The sequence below is a fragment of the Sminthopsis crassicaudata genome, chromosome 6, assembly GCF_048593235.1.
Source record: "Sminthopsis crassicaudata isolate SCR6 chromosome 6, ASM4859323v1, whole genome shotgun sequence".
In the NCBI taxonomy this organism is placed as follows: Eukaryota; Metazoa; Chordata; class Mammalia; order Dasyuromorphia; family Dasyuridae; genus Sminthopsis; species Sminthopsis crassicaudata.
The window spans coordinates 236,942,105-236,959,281 of record NC_133622.1 but is presented as its reverse complement, the minus strand read 5'-3'; the positions used below and the strand labels follow the sequence as shown (position 1 = coordinate 236,959,281).

At 35.1% G+C, this 17,177-nt stretch overlaps 3 protein-coding genes across 3 annotated transcripts; all 3 read left to right on the top strand.

Moving 5' to 3' along the window:
• The first annotated feature begins 2,036 nt into the window (after window positions 1-2,036).
• Window positions 2,037-2,966, top strand: LOC141547709 (vomeronasal type-1 receptor 3-like). The gene has a single exon (XM_074276189.1). It carries the CDS (start codon window positions 2,037-2,039, stop codon window positions 2,964-2,966), a length of 930 nt encoding a protein of 309 aa, XP_074132290.1.
• A 2,227-nt stretch (window positions 2,967-5,193) lies between these two features.
• LOC141547357 (vomeronasal type-1 receptor 1-like) lies at window positions 5,194-6,057 on the top strand. Its single transcript, XM_074275802.1, is given in 1 exon segment — window positions 5,194-6,057. A coding segment is annotated over 1 exon segment (864 nt).
• A 9,187-nt stretch (window positions 6,058-15,244) lies between these two features.
• Window positions 15,245-16,206, top strand: LOC141547356 (vomeronasal type-1 receptor 3-like). The gene has a single exon (XM_074275801.1). It carries the CDS (start codon window positions 15,286-15,288, stop codon window positions 16,204-16,206), a length of 921 nt encoding a protein of 306 aa, XP_074131902.1. The 5' UTR covers window positions 15,245-15,285.
• Window positions 16,207-17,177: the final 971 nt, after the last annotated feature.

Here is a 17,177-nt window from a genome sequence, read left to right as displayed (position 1 = left end):
GCATTTTAATGTATGTTTTGATAACTTGGATTTCTTCCTTTGAGAATAACCTTTTTCTATCCTACAATTTGTCCATTGAAAAATAGACCTGATTCTTACAAATGTAAATCAATTCTTATGTATCTCAGAAATGAGAAGATTGTCAAATGTGGATTATTTTGGCACTCCATCCTATAATTTGATTAATTTGTCCTTTGAGTATTTTAATTGCTATACTGATTGATGTGTGTATTTATAATGTATATTACTGATGTTTATTTGTGTCTATATATGTGACCATACATATATATATATATATATATGTAAAATGCATACATAATTAAAGTGTATATCATATAATTAATATGCTATATCTTTTCTATGTTACACTTAAGTACAATATTTTTCCATACATATCACCCTTTATCATGTCTATTTTGCCATGGTTTTCTCTGAAATCATGACTGCTGCCAATGTTTTTTTTATGTGCAGCACAATGGATATTTTCAAGATTTCTATTTTACCTTTATATGAATCTTTGTGCAGCAAAGGTGATTTTTTTAAATGACATTTTTGCAATCATCTTTGCAATAGATTCTACTGTTCTCTTCCATTCTGTGTATGAAGTTTTCCATGTATTTTCACAGTAATAATTTAAATTTTATTTTTCCTTTGATCCTGTCCTCTTGTTCTAATTTTTTCTTCTTATTCTCCTCTTTCCAAAGCAGAAGTTGGAAAGAGCACTTCGACTAACAACACATGGGCTATAAATGACACAATCTTTTTCTTGTCTTCCCTACCAATCCCAAGATATATATTTACTCTTTCTTTTCTCTTAATCCATCTGTAAGATTCCGCTGCCTCCAATGATGTTTAATTTATGAATACTGTCTCAAAAACTTCCCCTCCTGCTTATACCTTCCTCTCCTTTCCCTCAAACCTAACAATTTCACAGCTGAATTTAAAGTACTACCAAACAATGCTTTGTGTATATATCTATAAGTGTATATAGAATTGGTTGTATATGTTCAACACTTTTGTACAGTTAAGATAAAAATGAGGACCATGAAGTGCCATTGTTTTCTCTAGATCTATATACTCTTCATCTTATGCACAATTATTATGTGCAATGGATCCTTTATAGAAAATGTATATTTCCATATTTTTGTAAAAATCGTTGTGGACATGTGTAGCCACATGTTTAGAGGGGAGAAAGAGACAGATATTTAATCCTGTTTCCAAGGGAGTCTTTTCTTTAATTTCTGCCTCAGGGTATCAGTCTACATGTACACATGTGTGCACACACACACACACACACACACACACACACACACACACACACCTATTTAAGGACTTGAATTTTCAGCATCAAAAGAAAACAATCCCCCAGTATTCCAATATTTCTGGTGACTTAGCCTACCAGAGTAAGAATGATCCAAGCTGACACCTGCAGAGTTCCAGTTATTCAAAAGACCATGAAAATGACCTTGCTTTGCTTCTGGAACCATGCTAAGTTCTAGTGATAAGATTAAAAGCACTCAATACAATCTCTGCCCTCGATCATTTACATTCTAATGGAAGAACAAAAAAATGAAAGATTACAGAAAGGGGAACTGAGACTTGTGTAATAGCATGGTAAAGGAAAGGAAGTAACCTGAAGATATGGACCTGGAAAGATAAAGGAAAAACTCAAACATGACAGCTGAGGATCCTGGGAACTGTCCAAGGTCCTAGTGGGAAGGAGTTGATTCTCATGGCCCAAGAGAAGAGGCATAGTATGAAGATATATGCAAAGTGGTATATTACTAAATTACACAATAAATGAATAATAAATATTTATGAGTTGATTCATTGAATACATGTGTCACAAATACTAGAATGGTACTACTTATCTAGGAAGGCTTACCACTCCTCAGAGAGAAATTTGTAGGAATTTTATTTTGAGGAATTTGTAGAATTTTATTGGGAATTTCTTGTTCTGGAAAAGTCACATTTTCCTATGTTTCTCTCCAGGTCACTTTGGATCTGATAACAAAGTTCTCTAAGACCCAGAAGGAATGAGTTCTGATAGAGAAGGCCTGCAGAATATCTACTTGACCATGATTTTCTTTGGAATTTTGGGGAACATGTCCCTGCTTTATCTACATAGCCTTAAACTCCTCACTGGTCACAAGAAAAGACTCATAAGCCTAATCATAATCAATTTGTCCTTGGCCCATGTCTTGATGATTCTTTTCAGGGGCATCCCCACAATAATAGCCAAATGGGGGTGGAGATCTTTGCTAAATGAAACAATGGGTAAAATCTTAAATTACCTCATAAGAGTAACTCGGGGCCTTTCTCTTTGTAATACCTGCCTCCTGAGTGTCTTCCAGGCCATCATTATCAGCCCTAACAACCTTAAGTGGGCAAAGGTTAAAACTAGAGCCCAAAAGTGTATTCCTTCCTCCTGCATTTTGAGTTGGGTTTTTAATCTTCTTCTTGATATTGCTACACCTCTGAATATAAGTACTTCAAAAAACAGCAGTAATGAAAGATGGAGGATTGGACATGTTTCTTTTGACTTGCAAGCCAAAAGTATTATAAAAATTTTAATTTTTGTGTCAGTTGTGGATGCTCTGTTTATGGGTCTCATGATCTGTTCAAGCTGCTATATGGTGTCTGTCTTGCATAGACACAACCAGAGAGTCCAACACATTCATAGCAGCAACCATTTCCATAAAGCTTCTCCTGAGAACAGAGCCACGAAAGCCATTCTAATGCTGGTGGTCACCTTTGTCTGCTTTAACTCAGTCAGCTCCCCTTTTGCTATTTATATAGCTTCTACTAGAGAAACCAGATACTGGGGGCTACAGTTCACTGTTACACTTTCCATGTTTTATCCCATTGTCAGCCCTTTCGTGCTGATAGGCATTGACACCCAGAAACCCAGGGTTTTTTGCCACTCTTTTATGTTTCAAGAACTCTTCTCAAGAAATACTCTCTAGTTGAGAAGAACTGCTATGGAAAATGCTAAAAAAAAAAAAAAAACTAGGCATACATCAGAATTAGATTAATAATTTAAACTATATCACAAAATTAGCGCAAAATGGATGAGCCACCCATATATGTCACATCACGAAAAAAAGGTGGAGGATAATGGAAGAAATGACTATCCATAACTAAGAGGAAAGACAGAATTCTCAGCAAAACAAAAAGTAGAGTACATCTCCCCCAAAATAAATAATTTCAATCATGTTTAAATTAAATTCAAAAACTTGTCCAAAAAATTCGATAAAAATAGAAAAGTAACTCTCATTTGTGGAGGGGAGTGGATCTATGGAAAACATCATTATTGTGTCTGATATCCAACATATATAGGGCATTGATACAACTACCTAAAACATGCATTTCTCTGCTGATTAGTGGTCAAGGAATATGAACAGTTTTTTTTTTTAAAGAAGAATTGTAAACTATAAATCACCACATAAAAACAGCTTCCAAATCACTAATGATAAAAGAATTATAAATTTCATCTTATACTTAACCAGTTGACAAAGATGCCAAAGTGTTATGTAAGAGAAGTATACAAATACAATTTCTGGAGTTGGGTAATGCTTTCAACCATCTTAGATATTACTTTAGAATTATATCATGTTTCGTTATATTTTCTCATAATTTCTATTCTCATAAAATCAAGGAATAAAAACAAAACAAAAGGGTTAATTGAAAATTAATATTAATATCAATATGTTATAGTATAAATTAAATACAATATATGTATATAAGTCCAAACAGTTATTTTGCTGTACAAAAATAATCGGAGTTTGAAATAGTGTACAATTAGCCTATGAAGGAAATAAAAAATGCATGTGGACAAAAATAGAGGAAATTCTATGTAGTGGTTCATAGTCATCTCCCAGAGTTTTTTTGATGAGTGTAGCTGGTTCAATTTATTACTACTCTATTGGAACTGATTTGGTTCATCTCATTGTTGTAGAGGACCACGTCCATCAGAATTGATCATCATATAGTATTGTTCAAGTATATAATGATCTCCTGGTCCTGCTCATTTCACTCAGCATCAGTTCACATAAGTCTCTCCAGGCCTTTCTGAAATCATACTGCTCATCATTTCTTACAGAAAAATAATATTCCATAACATTCATATTCCACAATTTATTCAGCCATTCTCCCATTGATGGCCATCCACTCAGTTTCCAGTTTCTGGCCACTACAAAGAGGGCTGCCACAAACATTCTTGTACACACAGGTCCCTTTCCCTTCTTTAACATTTCTTTGGGATATAAGCCCAGTAGGAACACTGCTGGATCAAAGGATATGCACAGTTTGAGCATAGTTCCAAATTGCTCTCCAGAAATGCTGGATGCATTCACAATTTCAACCTATCAATTTATCCATCAGTTAAATTAATACAATTGCAAAATATTCTTTATGGAATTAGACAAAATAGTTGAAAAAATATATAAATTCCTCATAAGTAAACTAAGCAACACTACCAATGGATTCTTAGGAATAGAAAAATAATGACACATCTAGTGGAAAAAGAAGAATTTCAGGGAAAATGATGAGAAAAAAACATGGAAAGAAAAGAGCCTACCAGTATTAGAATTCAAACTATAATTCAATAATAATGAGTTAGCATTTTTATAGCACTTTAAGGTTTACAAAGTAAACTGTATATGCTCCAGGAAGTATGCTAAGTAATAGTAAAAAGAGTAAAAGCATCCAAGACAGTATCTTTCCTCATAGATCTTACATTCTATTGAAAGAACAAAAAATGGAAGATTCTAAAAAGGGGAACTGGGACAAGTGCCATAGCACATGAAATAAAGGAAAAGAAATAGGTTAGAGAAACATAGGCTCTGGAAACATAAGAAAAAAGTTTGTCCATGACAACTGAGGATTCTAGGGTCAATCCAAAGTCATGGTGGTAAGAAGGTAATGATTATATCTCAAGAGGAGACAGATGGGTTTTATCCTAGGATACACAGTTAATGAGTAATAAATACTTGTGGGTTGATACACTAAATATTTTTCTCATGAATATTAGTATGTTACTATTTATCTTTGCAGGTAAAACACTCCTCAAAAAGAAAGGGAGTAGGTTGTAGAATTGGGAATTCCTCACACTGGAAATGTCACATGCTCCTGTGTTTCTGCCCAGGTCATTTTGCATCTGATAGCAAAGTTCTCCAAAGAATCCCTCAAGGAATGAGCTTTCATAAAGACAGCTTGGTCATTGTGTACTTGACCATGCTTTTCTTTGGAGTTCTGGGCAACATGTCCCTTCTTTGTCTGCACGTTCATAAATTCAACACTGCTCACAGAAAAAGCCTCATCAGCCTGATCATCATCAATTTGGCTTTTGCCCATGTCTTAATGATTGTTTTCAGAGGCATCCCTACAATAATAACCATTTGGGGATGGATATCTTTCCTAGATGAAACAATGGGTAAAATTGTATATTACCTCATAAGAGTGACCCGGGGCCTTTCTCTTTGCAGCTGCCTCCTGAGTGTCGTCCAGGACATCACCATCAGCCCCAGCAGCCTTAAGTGGGCACAACTTAAAACTAGAACCCAAAAGTGTATTCCTTCCTGCTGTATGCTCAGCTGGATTTTCAATCTTCTTCTTGATATTGCTGCACCTATGAATTATAGTAGCCCAAGAAACAGAAGTAATGAAAGGTGGAGGATTGGACATATTTCTTTAGACTTGCAAGCCATGAATATTATAAAAATTTTAATTTGTCAGTCAGTTGTTAATGCTCTGTTTGTGAGTCTCATGGTTGGCTCAAGTGGCTAAATGGTATTTATATTGCACAGACACAATGAGAGACACATTCACAGCATTAAGCCCACCCTCAGAACTTCCCCTGAGACTAGATCCACCAAAGCCATTCTGAGGCTGGTGCTCACATTTGTCTGCTGTAATTCTGTCTATCTCAAAATGAGCTCAAAATGTATAAGCAACATGAATGGAAGAAGTCATAAAAAATTGGAGTATAATGGGAAAAGGGAAAAGTCACAACAATGGACAGAGGAGGAACTCTCACCAAAACAAAAAATAGAGTAGATCATGAAAACAATAATTGCACTCCTCCACTTCTCCTCCCATAAACTGAAAGAATAGAAACAAAGGGACAAATAAAAATTAATACTGTTCCTTCCCCTATAAAGTTGCATACCCTACTCTTAAGCATATACCCCAGTGAGATCAATTTTCAAAAAAAGGCCTGATATACATCAAAATATTTATATCAACATTTCAGGGAAACAAAGTCAATTCCTATCAAGTTGAAAAGGTCTTTCAAAAAGTATGGCATATAAATGTAAAGAAGTAATAAGGAATACATATTAAGCAAAATAAATGGAATATTTAAATATTCTACCTATTACTAAAAGATAAAAATCGTGAATATAATAAATACCGATGGAATTATGCAAAGTAAAGTAGAACCAGGAATGCAAAATGACCATAATTTTGTAAGTAAAAAGAATAGCATCCAAACAATTGAAAAAAATTATGTGAAATAATAATCACCAAGATTATTCACAAAACACAAATCTAAGAAGGTATTTCCCCTGCTTCTTTTTTTCAATATTTATTGGAAATTAATATAAGATAAAAAAACAAAATATAGAAAGACAGAAAAAGGAAAAAAATAAAATATTGTCATATGCCCAGCAGAATATCAGAGAAGTTTCAAAATATGTAACAATAAATTTTCATTTTAAGAAAGCATATATAACAGAATACATTGTATTTATGACATTGCATCAATTCTTTACTTCCTTGTAGGATATTCTTTTGTTCTCTAATGTGCAATTTTTACTTTATTCTTCTTTCTCTTTTTACTCTGTTCCACCTCCACCCCAAGTAGACTACATTTCACCATAGATTTAATTTCATATATATATATATATATATATATATATATATATATATATATGTATATATATATTCATACTCAGACACATTATCTATATATACACATGTATACCTACATGCATACATATATATATATGTATATATATATACATATATATATATATATATATCTCACAGGTACAGTTCCAGCAAGGCTTAAGGACCTCTCCAAGATGGCAAACTCCTGCTAAAACCTCAAAATGTATATGTCTTATGATCTAATAAGTATCATTTACACTCTAAAAACTCTGGCCTTGAGTGGCTGGACTGATTCCCTCAGGGAGCTTTGACAGCCCACTGAGTGTCTATAACTCAATACAATGCCTTTCCTTGAGTTGGAGACTGGCTGAGCCTGAATTCTTTCAGAGATGACATCAGGATACACATCTGATATCTCAACAAAACAAGAGGGCCTAAGGAGGCAGAAGGAGATAAAGAGAGCTTTGTCCATGTTGTGAATGGAGGAATCATGTCATCTCAAAGAGCCATTACGTGGTTGAATCCTCATAGTATATGGCATTCAAGGGCTGGGGAGTCGTCCCTGGGCATACATGATACGAAGGATACCTTCCATGATATGGAAGTTACACATTCATATTCAGGTCATAATCCATCCCCATCATTGTTTCAATCCAACACACTATCAAGGAGAGAATTTTAAGTTATCATTCCCAATCTTTTAGCCATAAGAAGGGAATTCAACTTAGATACACAAAATGGGACTCCAAAGGAACTCAATGGGCCCTTGTATCAACAACATTCAGTGATTAGTACAGAAGAGCTCACCAGGAGCCCAGAAATACAAGTAAAGGGCTCTCCATTCATCATATCACAAGCACCCCAGTCTCCCTCTTTCTTAGAAGTTTGTTGCAGCTGGCTCAAACTTGCTCAGAACAGCTAATTCTTTTTTTATAATTATAAATTTTTTGACAGTATATATGCATGAGTAATTTTTTATAACATTATCCCTTGTATACATTTTTCCAAATTTTCCCCTCTCTCCCTCTACTGCCTCCCCTAGATTACAGGCAATCCCATACATTTTATATGTGTTACAGTATAACCTAGATACAATATATGTGTGTAAATCCAATTTTCTTGTTGCAAGTTAAGTATTGGATTCCAAAGGTATAAGTAACCTGGGTAGATAGACAGTAGTGCTAATATTTTACATTCACTTCCCAGTGTTCCTTCTCTGGGTGTAGTTGTTTCTGTCCATCATTGATCAGCTGGAAGTGAGTTGGATCTTCTTTATGTTGAAAATATCCACTTCCATCAGTATACATCTTCATACAGTATTGTTGTTGAAGTGTATAGTGATCTTCTGGTTCTGTTCATTTCACTCAGTATCAGTTGATGTAAGTCTCTCCAGGCCTCTCTGTATTCCTCCTGGTCATTTCTTACAGAGCAATAATATTCCATAACCTTCATATACCATAATTTACCCAACTATTCTCCAATTGATGGACAACCATTCATCTTCCAATTTCTAGCCACTACAAAAAGAGTTGCCACAAACATTTTGGCACATACAGGTCCCTTTCCCCTCCTCAGTATTTCTTTGGGATATAGGCCCAATAGTAGCACTGCTGGATCAAAGGGTATACACAGTTTGATAACTCTTTGGGCATAGTTCCAAATTGCTCTCCAGAATGGCCGGATACTTTCACAGCTCCACCAACAATGCATCAGTGTCCCAGTTTTCCCACATCCCCTCCAACATTCATCACTATTTGTTCCTGTCATCTTAGCCAATATGACAGGTGTGTAGTGGTATCTTAGAGTTGTCTTAATTTGCATTTCTCTAATCAGTAGTGATTTGGAACACTTTCATATGAGTGGATATAATTTCAATTTTATCATCTGAGAATTGTCTGTTCATATCCTTTGACCATTTAGCAATTGGAGAATGGTTTGATTTCTTATAAATTAGGGTCAGTTCTCTATATATTTTGGAAATGAGACCTTTATCAGAACCTTTAACTGTAAAAATATTTTCCCAATTTGTTACTTCCCTTCTAATCTTGTTTGCATTAAGTATTGTTTGTACAGAAACTTTTTAGTTTGATGTAATCAAAATCTTCTATTTTATGATCAATAATGATCTCTAAGAACAGCTAATTCTTAATCTTTCAAGGCAATTGTTCACATCTCAGAAATTGGCAAATTCTGAAAAACACTGAGTTTTCATTTTGTTATTTTGTCTACATTTAGACAAGACATGTGTTTCAGTAGATAGAATTCTGGGCCAGGAAGCCAAAAAAACAAATCTGCCCTATGACTTAATTGTGTGAGTCACATAACTTGTGTTTGCCTTAATTCACTAGAGAAGAAAAAGGCAATCCTCCATCTCTTTTGCAAAGAAAATCACATGGACAGTATGATCCACAGAGTCACAAAGAGTTGGGTATGATGGAAGGGCAAGAAGACTTAGGAAAATGATAAAGGGTAAATATATAGAAAATTGACTCTAATTTATAAGAAATCAAACCATTCTCCAATTGATAAATGCTCAAAGGATATGAACAATTTTCTCAAATGAAGAAATTGAAACTATTTCTAGTCATATGAAAAGATGCTCCAAGTCATTATTAATCAGAGAAATGTAAATTAAGACAACTCTACACACCTGTCAGATTGGCTAGAATGACAGGGAAAGATAATGTGCAATGTTGGAGGGGATGTGGGAAAACAGGGACACTGATACATTGTTGGTGGAATTGTAAATACATCCAGCCATTCTGGAGAGCAATTTGGAACTATGCTCAAAAAAGTTGTCAAACTGTGCATACCCTTTGACACAGCAGTGTTACTACTGGCCTTATATCCCAAAGAGATGTTAAAGAAGGGAAAGGGACCTGTATGTGCAAGAATGTTTGTGACAACCCTCTTTGTAGTGGCCAGAAACTGGAAACTGAGTGGATGTCCATCAATTGGAGAATGGCTGAATAAATTGTGGTATATGAATGTTATGAAATATTATTGTTGTATAAGAAATGACCAGCAGGATGATTTCAGGAAGGACTGGAGAGACTTACAGGAACTGATGTTGAGTGAAATGAGCAGGACCAGGAGATCTTTGTATACTTCAACAACAATACTATATGATGATCAATTCTGATGGATGTGGCCATTTTCGACAATAAGATAAACCAAATCAGTTCCAATAGAGAAGTAATGAATTGAACCAGCTACACCCAGGAAAAGAACCCTAGGAGATGACTATGGACTACAACATAGAATTTCTAATCCCTCTATTTTTGTCCTCCTGCATTTTGGATTTCCTTCACAGGCTAATTGTACACTATTTCAAAGTCTGATTCTTTTTGTACAGCAAAATAACTGTTTGGACATGTATACATATATTGTATTTAAATTATACTTGCACATATTTAACGTGTATTGGTCAACTTGCCATCTCGGGGGGGGGAGGGGGCAAGGAGGAGGAAAATTAGAACAAAAGGTTTGGCAATTGTCAATATTATAAAATTACCCATGCAAATATCTGGTAAATAAAAACTATTTTTTTAAATGATAAAGGGTGAAGATTCAGATTAAATGTTAAAATGAGCCCAGGGTACATTTTTCTGAGATCACTGTTTGAAAGACATTTAGCAGCAAATCCTTGCAATGACCATGAGAAAAAATTAAACTTTTACTTCTCCTCTTAACAGGCAGAGGAAAATCTCTTTTTGGTTACTCACAAATATTCCTTTGGAGATTCTCATTAATCAATAAAAATTGTTGACAATAATTTTCACATGAGGTAAAATTCTGTTCCTAATTCAGACACCCCTCAAGTTCCCTCTTCTGTCAAGTGTTCCTCTTGCAGCACATGACATCATAATTATAGATCTTAGGGGAAATGAGCTTAGACTCTGCTCTCCCTATAACTCCAGCCCCAGATATACCCCACACATACATATACACATACTCACATACATGCACAGACTTCTGCAATTCTACCCCAGGCCCCGGCAGCAGAGAACAGTCTGGTGAGTGATATGGAAAGCCTTAGCCTCACACAGGGATAGGTAAGAATCCCTTCCAGGAGCCAGGGAACAGGCTCTCTCAGTTCTGCAATGAGGAAGAAAAGATGATTAGGAATAATGATTTGGGGGGGGGGGATAAAGGAAGGACATTTTGACTATTCTAGGCTATTCTGGCTTGGGTTTTGGAAACAAGACTGCCACCTTCTATTTTCCATTCCTTTAGTTACTCTTCAGCTCATTCTTCATCACTATCTTCACACAATAGGATACAGCATATACTTTATATTTTGGAAGGGCAGAGAAAAGACATGGAGAGCTCATGTCTGGCAATGGGGTACCTTGTTTCTTTCACAGCATCCTCTCAGTGTCAGCGTAACAGGCATATCTCAAGAGTTTGCTGTAGATTGCCTAGAAACTGCATTGATACCTCCTCTATAAGTTTTTTTTTTCTCTCTGGCCCTTCCAGTTCTCTCTCTGGCTCCAAGCCATTTAATAATATTCAGAAAAACAAACGTCTTTCTTCTTATATTCTACAAATTTCTCTTGATAAAGAGGAAAAATCAATGTCTCTATCTGCCTCCTTGTCTGTTCAGGCAGTGGCAGTAAGTAGCACTACCTAGAGTTTTTCATTCACTTTTATATCCTGAGCCTTAATTTCCTCATTGTTAAAAAAAACTGACTTAGGTGCCAAGTACAGATCTGTCCCCTGATGGAGCAAAGGTTAGGGTTTGGGGGTTGTGCTATGTTTTATTTCACTTCTTCCTCCATTTCCTTGGGCAGCACAAAGATTGATCCTATGCAACTCAGCACATCTCCAAAATTCTCCCTATTCAGAGGAGGGAGCTTCTAGGGGCAGAAAACTATGTATCAAAATGATCATTTTATTTCCCTAAGGTCTCATTAATCTTTCATAGACAGACGTTATAAGAGTGTGCACTGAATTAGACTAAGTTGGCTAAGTTCATATGAAAATTTAGAAAGCTTATAGATAAAAAAAAACTTGTGAAAAAATAATAGAATAATCACATCTTTGTTTGAAGAACAAAACAAGGATTTGTTCTCTTTCGTTTCAATATGTTTGAGGATTAACTAATTACATAGGATACCATTGTTTTTCTATTATTAAAGACACTTGAATAATACAATCTTTCAAAGGAGAAAGGAAAGAAAGAAGGAAATGAGACAAGGAGGGAAGAAATGGAGGAAGGAAGGGAAAGAGGAAGGGAGAGAGGGAGGGAGGAAGGGAGAAAGGAAGGGAGGAAGGGAGGAAGGGAGGAAGGGAGAGAGGGAATGGGAAGGAAGGAAGGGAAAAGTAAGAAAAAGAAAGGCGAGGAGGACTTAGGGAATGTCAACTATATGCCAAGCACCATGGGAAAGAATTTATTACTATGTTTTCACTATCATCTCATTTGATATATAGCATATTTTATAACATATTCCCATTTTACGCATGAAAAAACTGAAGATCTTATTTAAGTTAATTTTGCAAGGTTAAAAAGCTATTCTTTGTCTGAGGATAGATTTAAATTTGTCTTCCTACCTCCAGAACTACTCCCGTAGTTCTGTAACTACTCCCGTAGTTCTGTACCAATTAATTTCCCAAATATGCAGTGGTAACTAATCTTGCCTTAGTAATGGGTGTTCATTTTTCTTTTGTGTCATTGCCTATTTCAGCAATCTCAGTATGCAAAGAGCTAAAGTTGAGAGCAAGAAACAAGGTCAGATGGCATAGGATACATCAATAATCAGAGGAATAATCATAAACAACATTTATAGAGCACTTTAAGATTTACAGAGGATATATCACTTGATCCTCACAGCAACCTTACAGGTAGATAATGCAGGACAGGATATTTTTTCCAATTCTCAACCCACTTGAATAGCACAAATTTTCAAGGAAGAAAAGCAGAGTAGGAAGTATTTATGCAATGTCAAGTTTGTGCCAGACACTGTGCTAAGTACTTTATAGATGTTCTCATTTGGTCTTCAAAGCATAGTGCTATTATTGTACTCGTTTTATAAATCGTGAAAGCTAGGAAAGCTGATGTTCTGAGGGTCACAACTAAGTGTCAGAAGCTACACTTCAACTTGGGGCTTCCAGAAACCAAGTCTGACATTCTAACCATTGCATTTCCTCTAGGGAAGTCATCTGGAAAAATGGAACATATAGAAGTCTTCCCCCAAAAAATTCATACTTTGATAACAGGAGTGTAACAAACACAAGGCAGCTGGAGTAAGTCCCACCCATTCAGAGCATATAGACCACACTTCTAGTCATTTGGTTGACAGAAATAAAGCATGTTGAATTCCTAGTTTTGTTCACCTAAACCTGTGGTTTCATAGAATCAAGAAGCTCTGAGTGTAAAAAGACACTCTCCTGATTCAAATCAGTCATTCCCCAACATCTTGGGGTTTCCTAGAATAAAATAACTGCCTTAGCCAGAGTCTCATAACTGGGGCTTAGACTTAGAGTGACCTGATACCCAGAGCATCCTCTGTCTAACAGATGGCATCCCCTTTCCAAAACTAAAAAGCAAAAACATCTACTTACACATATTTGTAATGTATTATATAAATATATATATGTGTGTGTGTGTGTGTGTGTGTGTGAGTGTACATATATATACATACACATATATATATGTACTGATTGTGTGTCCATATAAAATGTTTATACAGGTAAGAATATATATAATGCATATCAAATATATTTAATATGACATGTTTGTAAAAGATTTTTCATTGTCATCATTGAGCATGTTTTTCCATGCTTATCTCCTTCTATCATGTTTATTTTTTGCCATTACTTTCTCTAAAAGCATGCTTTTTAAAGTTTTTTTGAAGTATGATGGATTTTATCTGCACATGAATCTTTATGTAACAAAAGTAATTTTTTCAAGTAACTTATTTTGGAAATCAGCTTTGCAGTATATTCTATTGTGCTCTACTATTCAGTGGGTGGTATGTCCCAATTATTTTCCTACAAATTATTGTAATCCTGCTGTATTGTCTTCCTAGTTGTTGTTGTTTTTTTCTCTTATTTTCCTTTTTACAAAGGAGTTAAAGAATACTTAGACGAACAACAAATTCTGAATGATACAATTTTTTTCTGCTTCACTGCCCTATCAACACTGATCACATTGTTTCACTCTTTCTTTTCTTTCTTTCAATCCATCTGTAAGAGTCCCCTGCTTCCTAAAACAAACTATTTCATTTACAAAACTTGCTCATACATCTGCCCTCCTATTTGTGCCTCCATCTCCTTTCCCCAAAAACTATTGATTTTGTAGGTTTAAACTGTTAAGTTTAATATATTCCTAACCATGCTCTGTGTGTATGTGTGTGTGAAAAAGGTTGTATGAAAATGTTAAATTCTTTTATCCAGTTCAGATAAAAATGAGGATTATCAAATACCTCAGTGCTAACTCCTTTCATTATCGCTACATATTTTTAATATCTTGCACTACTTATAATTTACCTTAGAAAATGTGTATTTTCATATGACATGTGGAAAGTATTGTGGAATCCCCAAGTTTAGAGGGCAGATATAGTTAGACATTTAAGTAATCTTGCACAACTCACTCTTCAAAGGGATCTGTAATTACTACCTAAGGGTATCCATCTAGAACACACACACACACACACACACACATACAAACACATACATACACACACACACACACACACACACACACACACACACACACCCCTTTAAGGACCTGAATTTGAACAATTCACCAACATTTCTGGTCACTAATCCTTTAAAAGTAAGAGCTGACACCTGCAGAGTTTACTCTTTCTCATCAAATTCTAGTTACAAAAAATACCATCAAAATAGCTTTACCATATATATTCCAGGAAGTGTGCTAAGTAATAGTAATAAGGGTAAAAGTATCCAAGAAAGTCTCTGCCCTTTTAGATCTTACATTCTAATGAAAGAACCAAAAAAAGTCAGGTTTCACAAAGGGGAGCACATGAAGCAAAGGAAAAGCAGTACCTTGGAAACATGGACCCTGGAAACATAAGACAAAAGCTTACCTGTGACAGCTAAATATCCCGCGTCTGTCCAAAATCCTAGTTATAAAAAAGGTGATAATTGTGTCGTAAGAGGAGAAATGTGGTTTGGAAAAAATGGGAAGTGTTTTATTTCTAAGATATTTAGATAATGAATAATAAATATTTGTGAATTGATGTGTTGAATATATGTCTCATGAACACTAGAATGGCACTATTATCTGGGAAGGTTTACCACTCTTCAAAGAGAAGCTGAGTAGGTTGTATATTTGGGAATTCCTCACATTGGAAAAGTCACACGCTCCTATGTTTCTCCCCAGGTCCCTTTGGAGCTGACAGCAAAGTTCTCCAAGGAATCTCTCAAGGAATGAGCTCTCAAAAAGATAGTTTGGCCATTTTCTACTTGACCATGTTTTTCTTTGGAGTTCTGGGGAACATGTCCCTTCTTTATCTACACATTCACAAGTTCATCACTGCCCACAGGAAAAGACTCATCAGCCTGATCATCATAAATATGGCCTTTGCCCATGTCTTAATGATTCTTTGCAGGGCCTTCTCTACAATTATAACCAATTGGGAATGGACATCTTTCATAGATGAAACAATGGGTAAAATCTTACTTTATGTCATGAGAGTGACTCGGGGCCTTTCTCTTTGCAGCACCTGCCTCCTGAGTGTCGTCCAGGCCATCACTATCAGCCCCAGCACCCTTAAGTGGGCACAAGTTAAAACTAGAACCCAAAAGTGTATTCCTTCCTGCTGTATTCTCAACTGGATTTTCAATCTTCTTCTTGATATTGCTGCACCTATGAATTATAGTAGTCCAAGAAACAGAAGTAATGAAAGATGGAGGATTGGACATATTTCTTTTCATTTACAAGCCATGAGTATTATAAAAATTTTAACTTATGAGTCAATTGTTCATGCTCTGTTTGTGGGTCTCATGGTTGCCTCAAGTGGATATATGGTATTTATCTTGCACAGACACATCAAGAGGGTCCAACACATTCACAACATCAACTCCTCCCTCAGAGCATCCCCTGAGACTAGAGCCACCAAAGCGGTCCTGATGCTGGTGGTCACATTTCTTTGCTTTAATTCAGTCAGTTCTCCTTTTGTTATTTATATAGCTTCTGCAACAGAAATCAGACACTGGGCATTAGATTTCACAGTTGCACTTTCCATGTTTTATCCAATAATCAGTCCTATTGTGCTGATCACCACTGACACTCAGAAGCCCAGGTCTTTTCCTTCTCTCTTATGTTTAAAGAACTCTTCTCAGGAATAACTCTCTACTTGAGAAATGCTAGGGAAAAAAGGAAAAAATGAGCATAAATTAGGGACTAAAACCATATCACAAAATTAGCTCAAAATGGATAAGTAATCTGAATGTAAAGACTCACATCATCATAATACAGCAGGATAATAGGAGAACTGATGATTCCCAACAATGGAAACAGGTAAAATTCTTACCAAAACAAAAAATCGAGTTTGTCATAAAACATATAAAAACATAAAAGCAATAATCATATAACAATAATCCTATAACTCCAATTCTCCTTCATAAAGTGAAAGAATATAAAGAAAGGAACAAATGAAAAATAATACTACCCCTTCCCATATAAAATTGGATACCCTACTCTTAGGCATATACCCCAATGAGACCAATGTTCAAAAAAAAAAAACCCGACATACATCAGAATATTTATAACAACATTTTTGATTGAAGCAAAGAATGAAAACAAAGTCAGTTCCCATCTACTTGAAAAAGTCTTTTAAAAAGCATGGCATGTAAATGTAATGAAGTAAATATGGAATACATATTAAAAATAAATGGAATATTAAATATTATGCAGATTACTACAATTTTAAAAAGTCATGAATATAATAAATGTGCAGAAAAATGGGAAAACATAGGTGAAATTATGGAAAGTAAAGTAAATAGAACCAGGAATGTAAAATGACCATAAATTTGTAAATAAAAAGAATAGTATCTAAACACTTGCCAAAAGTTACATGAAATAATCACCAAGACTATTCACAAAGCAGAAACCTGAGAAGATATTTCCTCCTGTTCCTTTTTAAATATTGATTTAAAGTTAAATATAAAATAATAAAAATATAGACATCGAGAAAAAAAGAAAAAACACACAACAATTTCATGTGCCTAGCAGAATAACAAAGGGGATTCAAAATATGTAACAATAAATTTTCATTTCATGGAATCATATACAATAGTAGAAGATATTATATGTAAAG

Bases quoted from the DNA above. Each gene is read 5' to 3' on its own strand.
- LOC141547709 (XM_074276189.1), top strand. From the start codon at position 2,037: ATGAGTTCTGATAGAGAAGGCCTGCAGAATATCTACTTGACCATGATT.
- LOC141547356 (XM_074275801.1), top strand. From the start codon at position 15,286: ATGAGCTCTCAAAAAGATAGTTTGGCCATTTTCTACTTGACCATGTTT.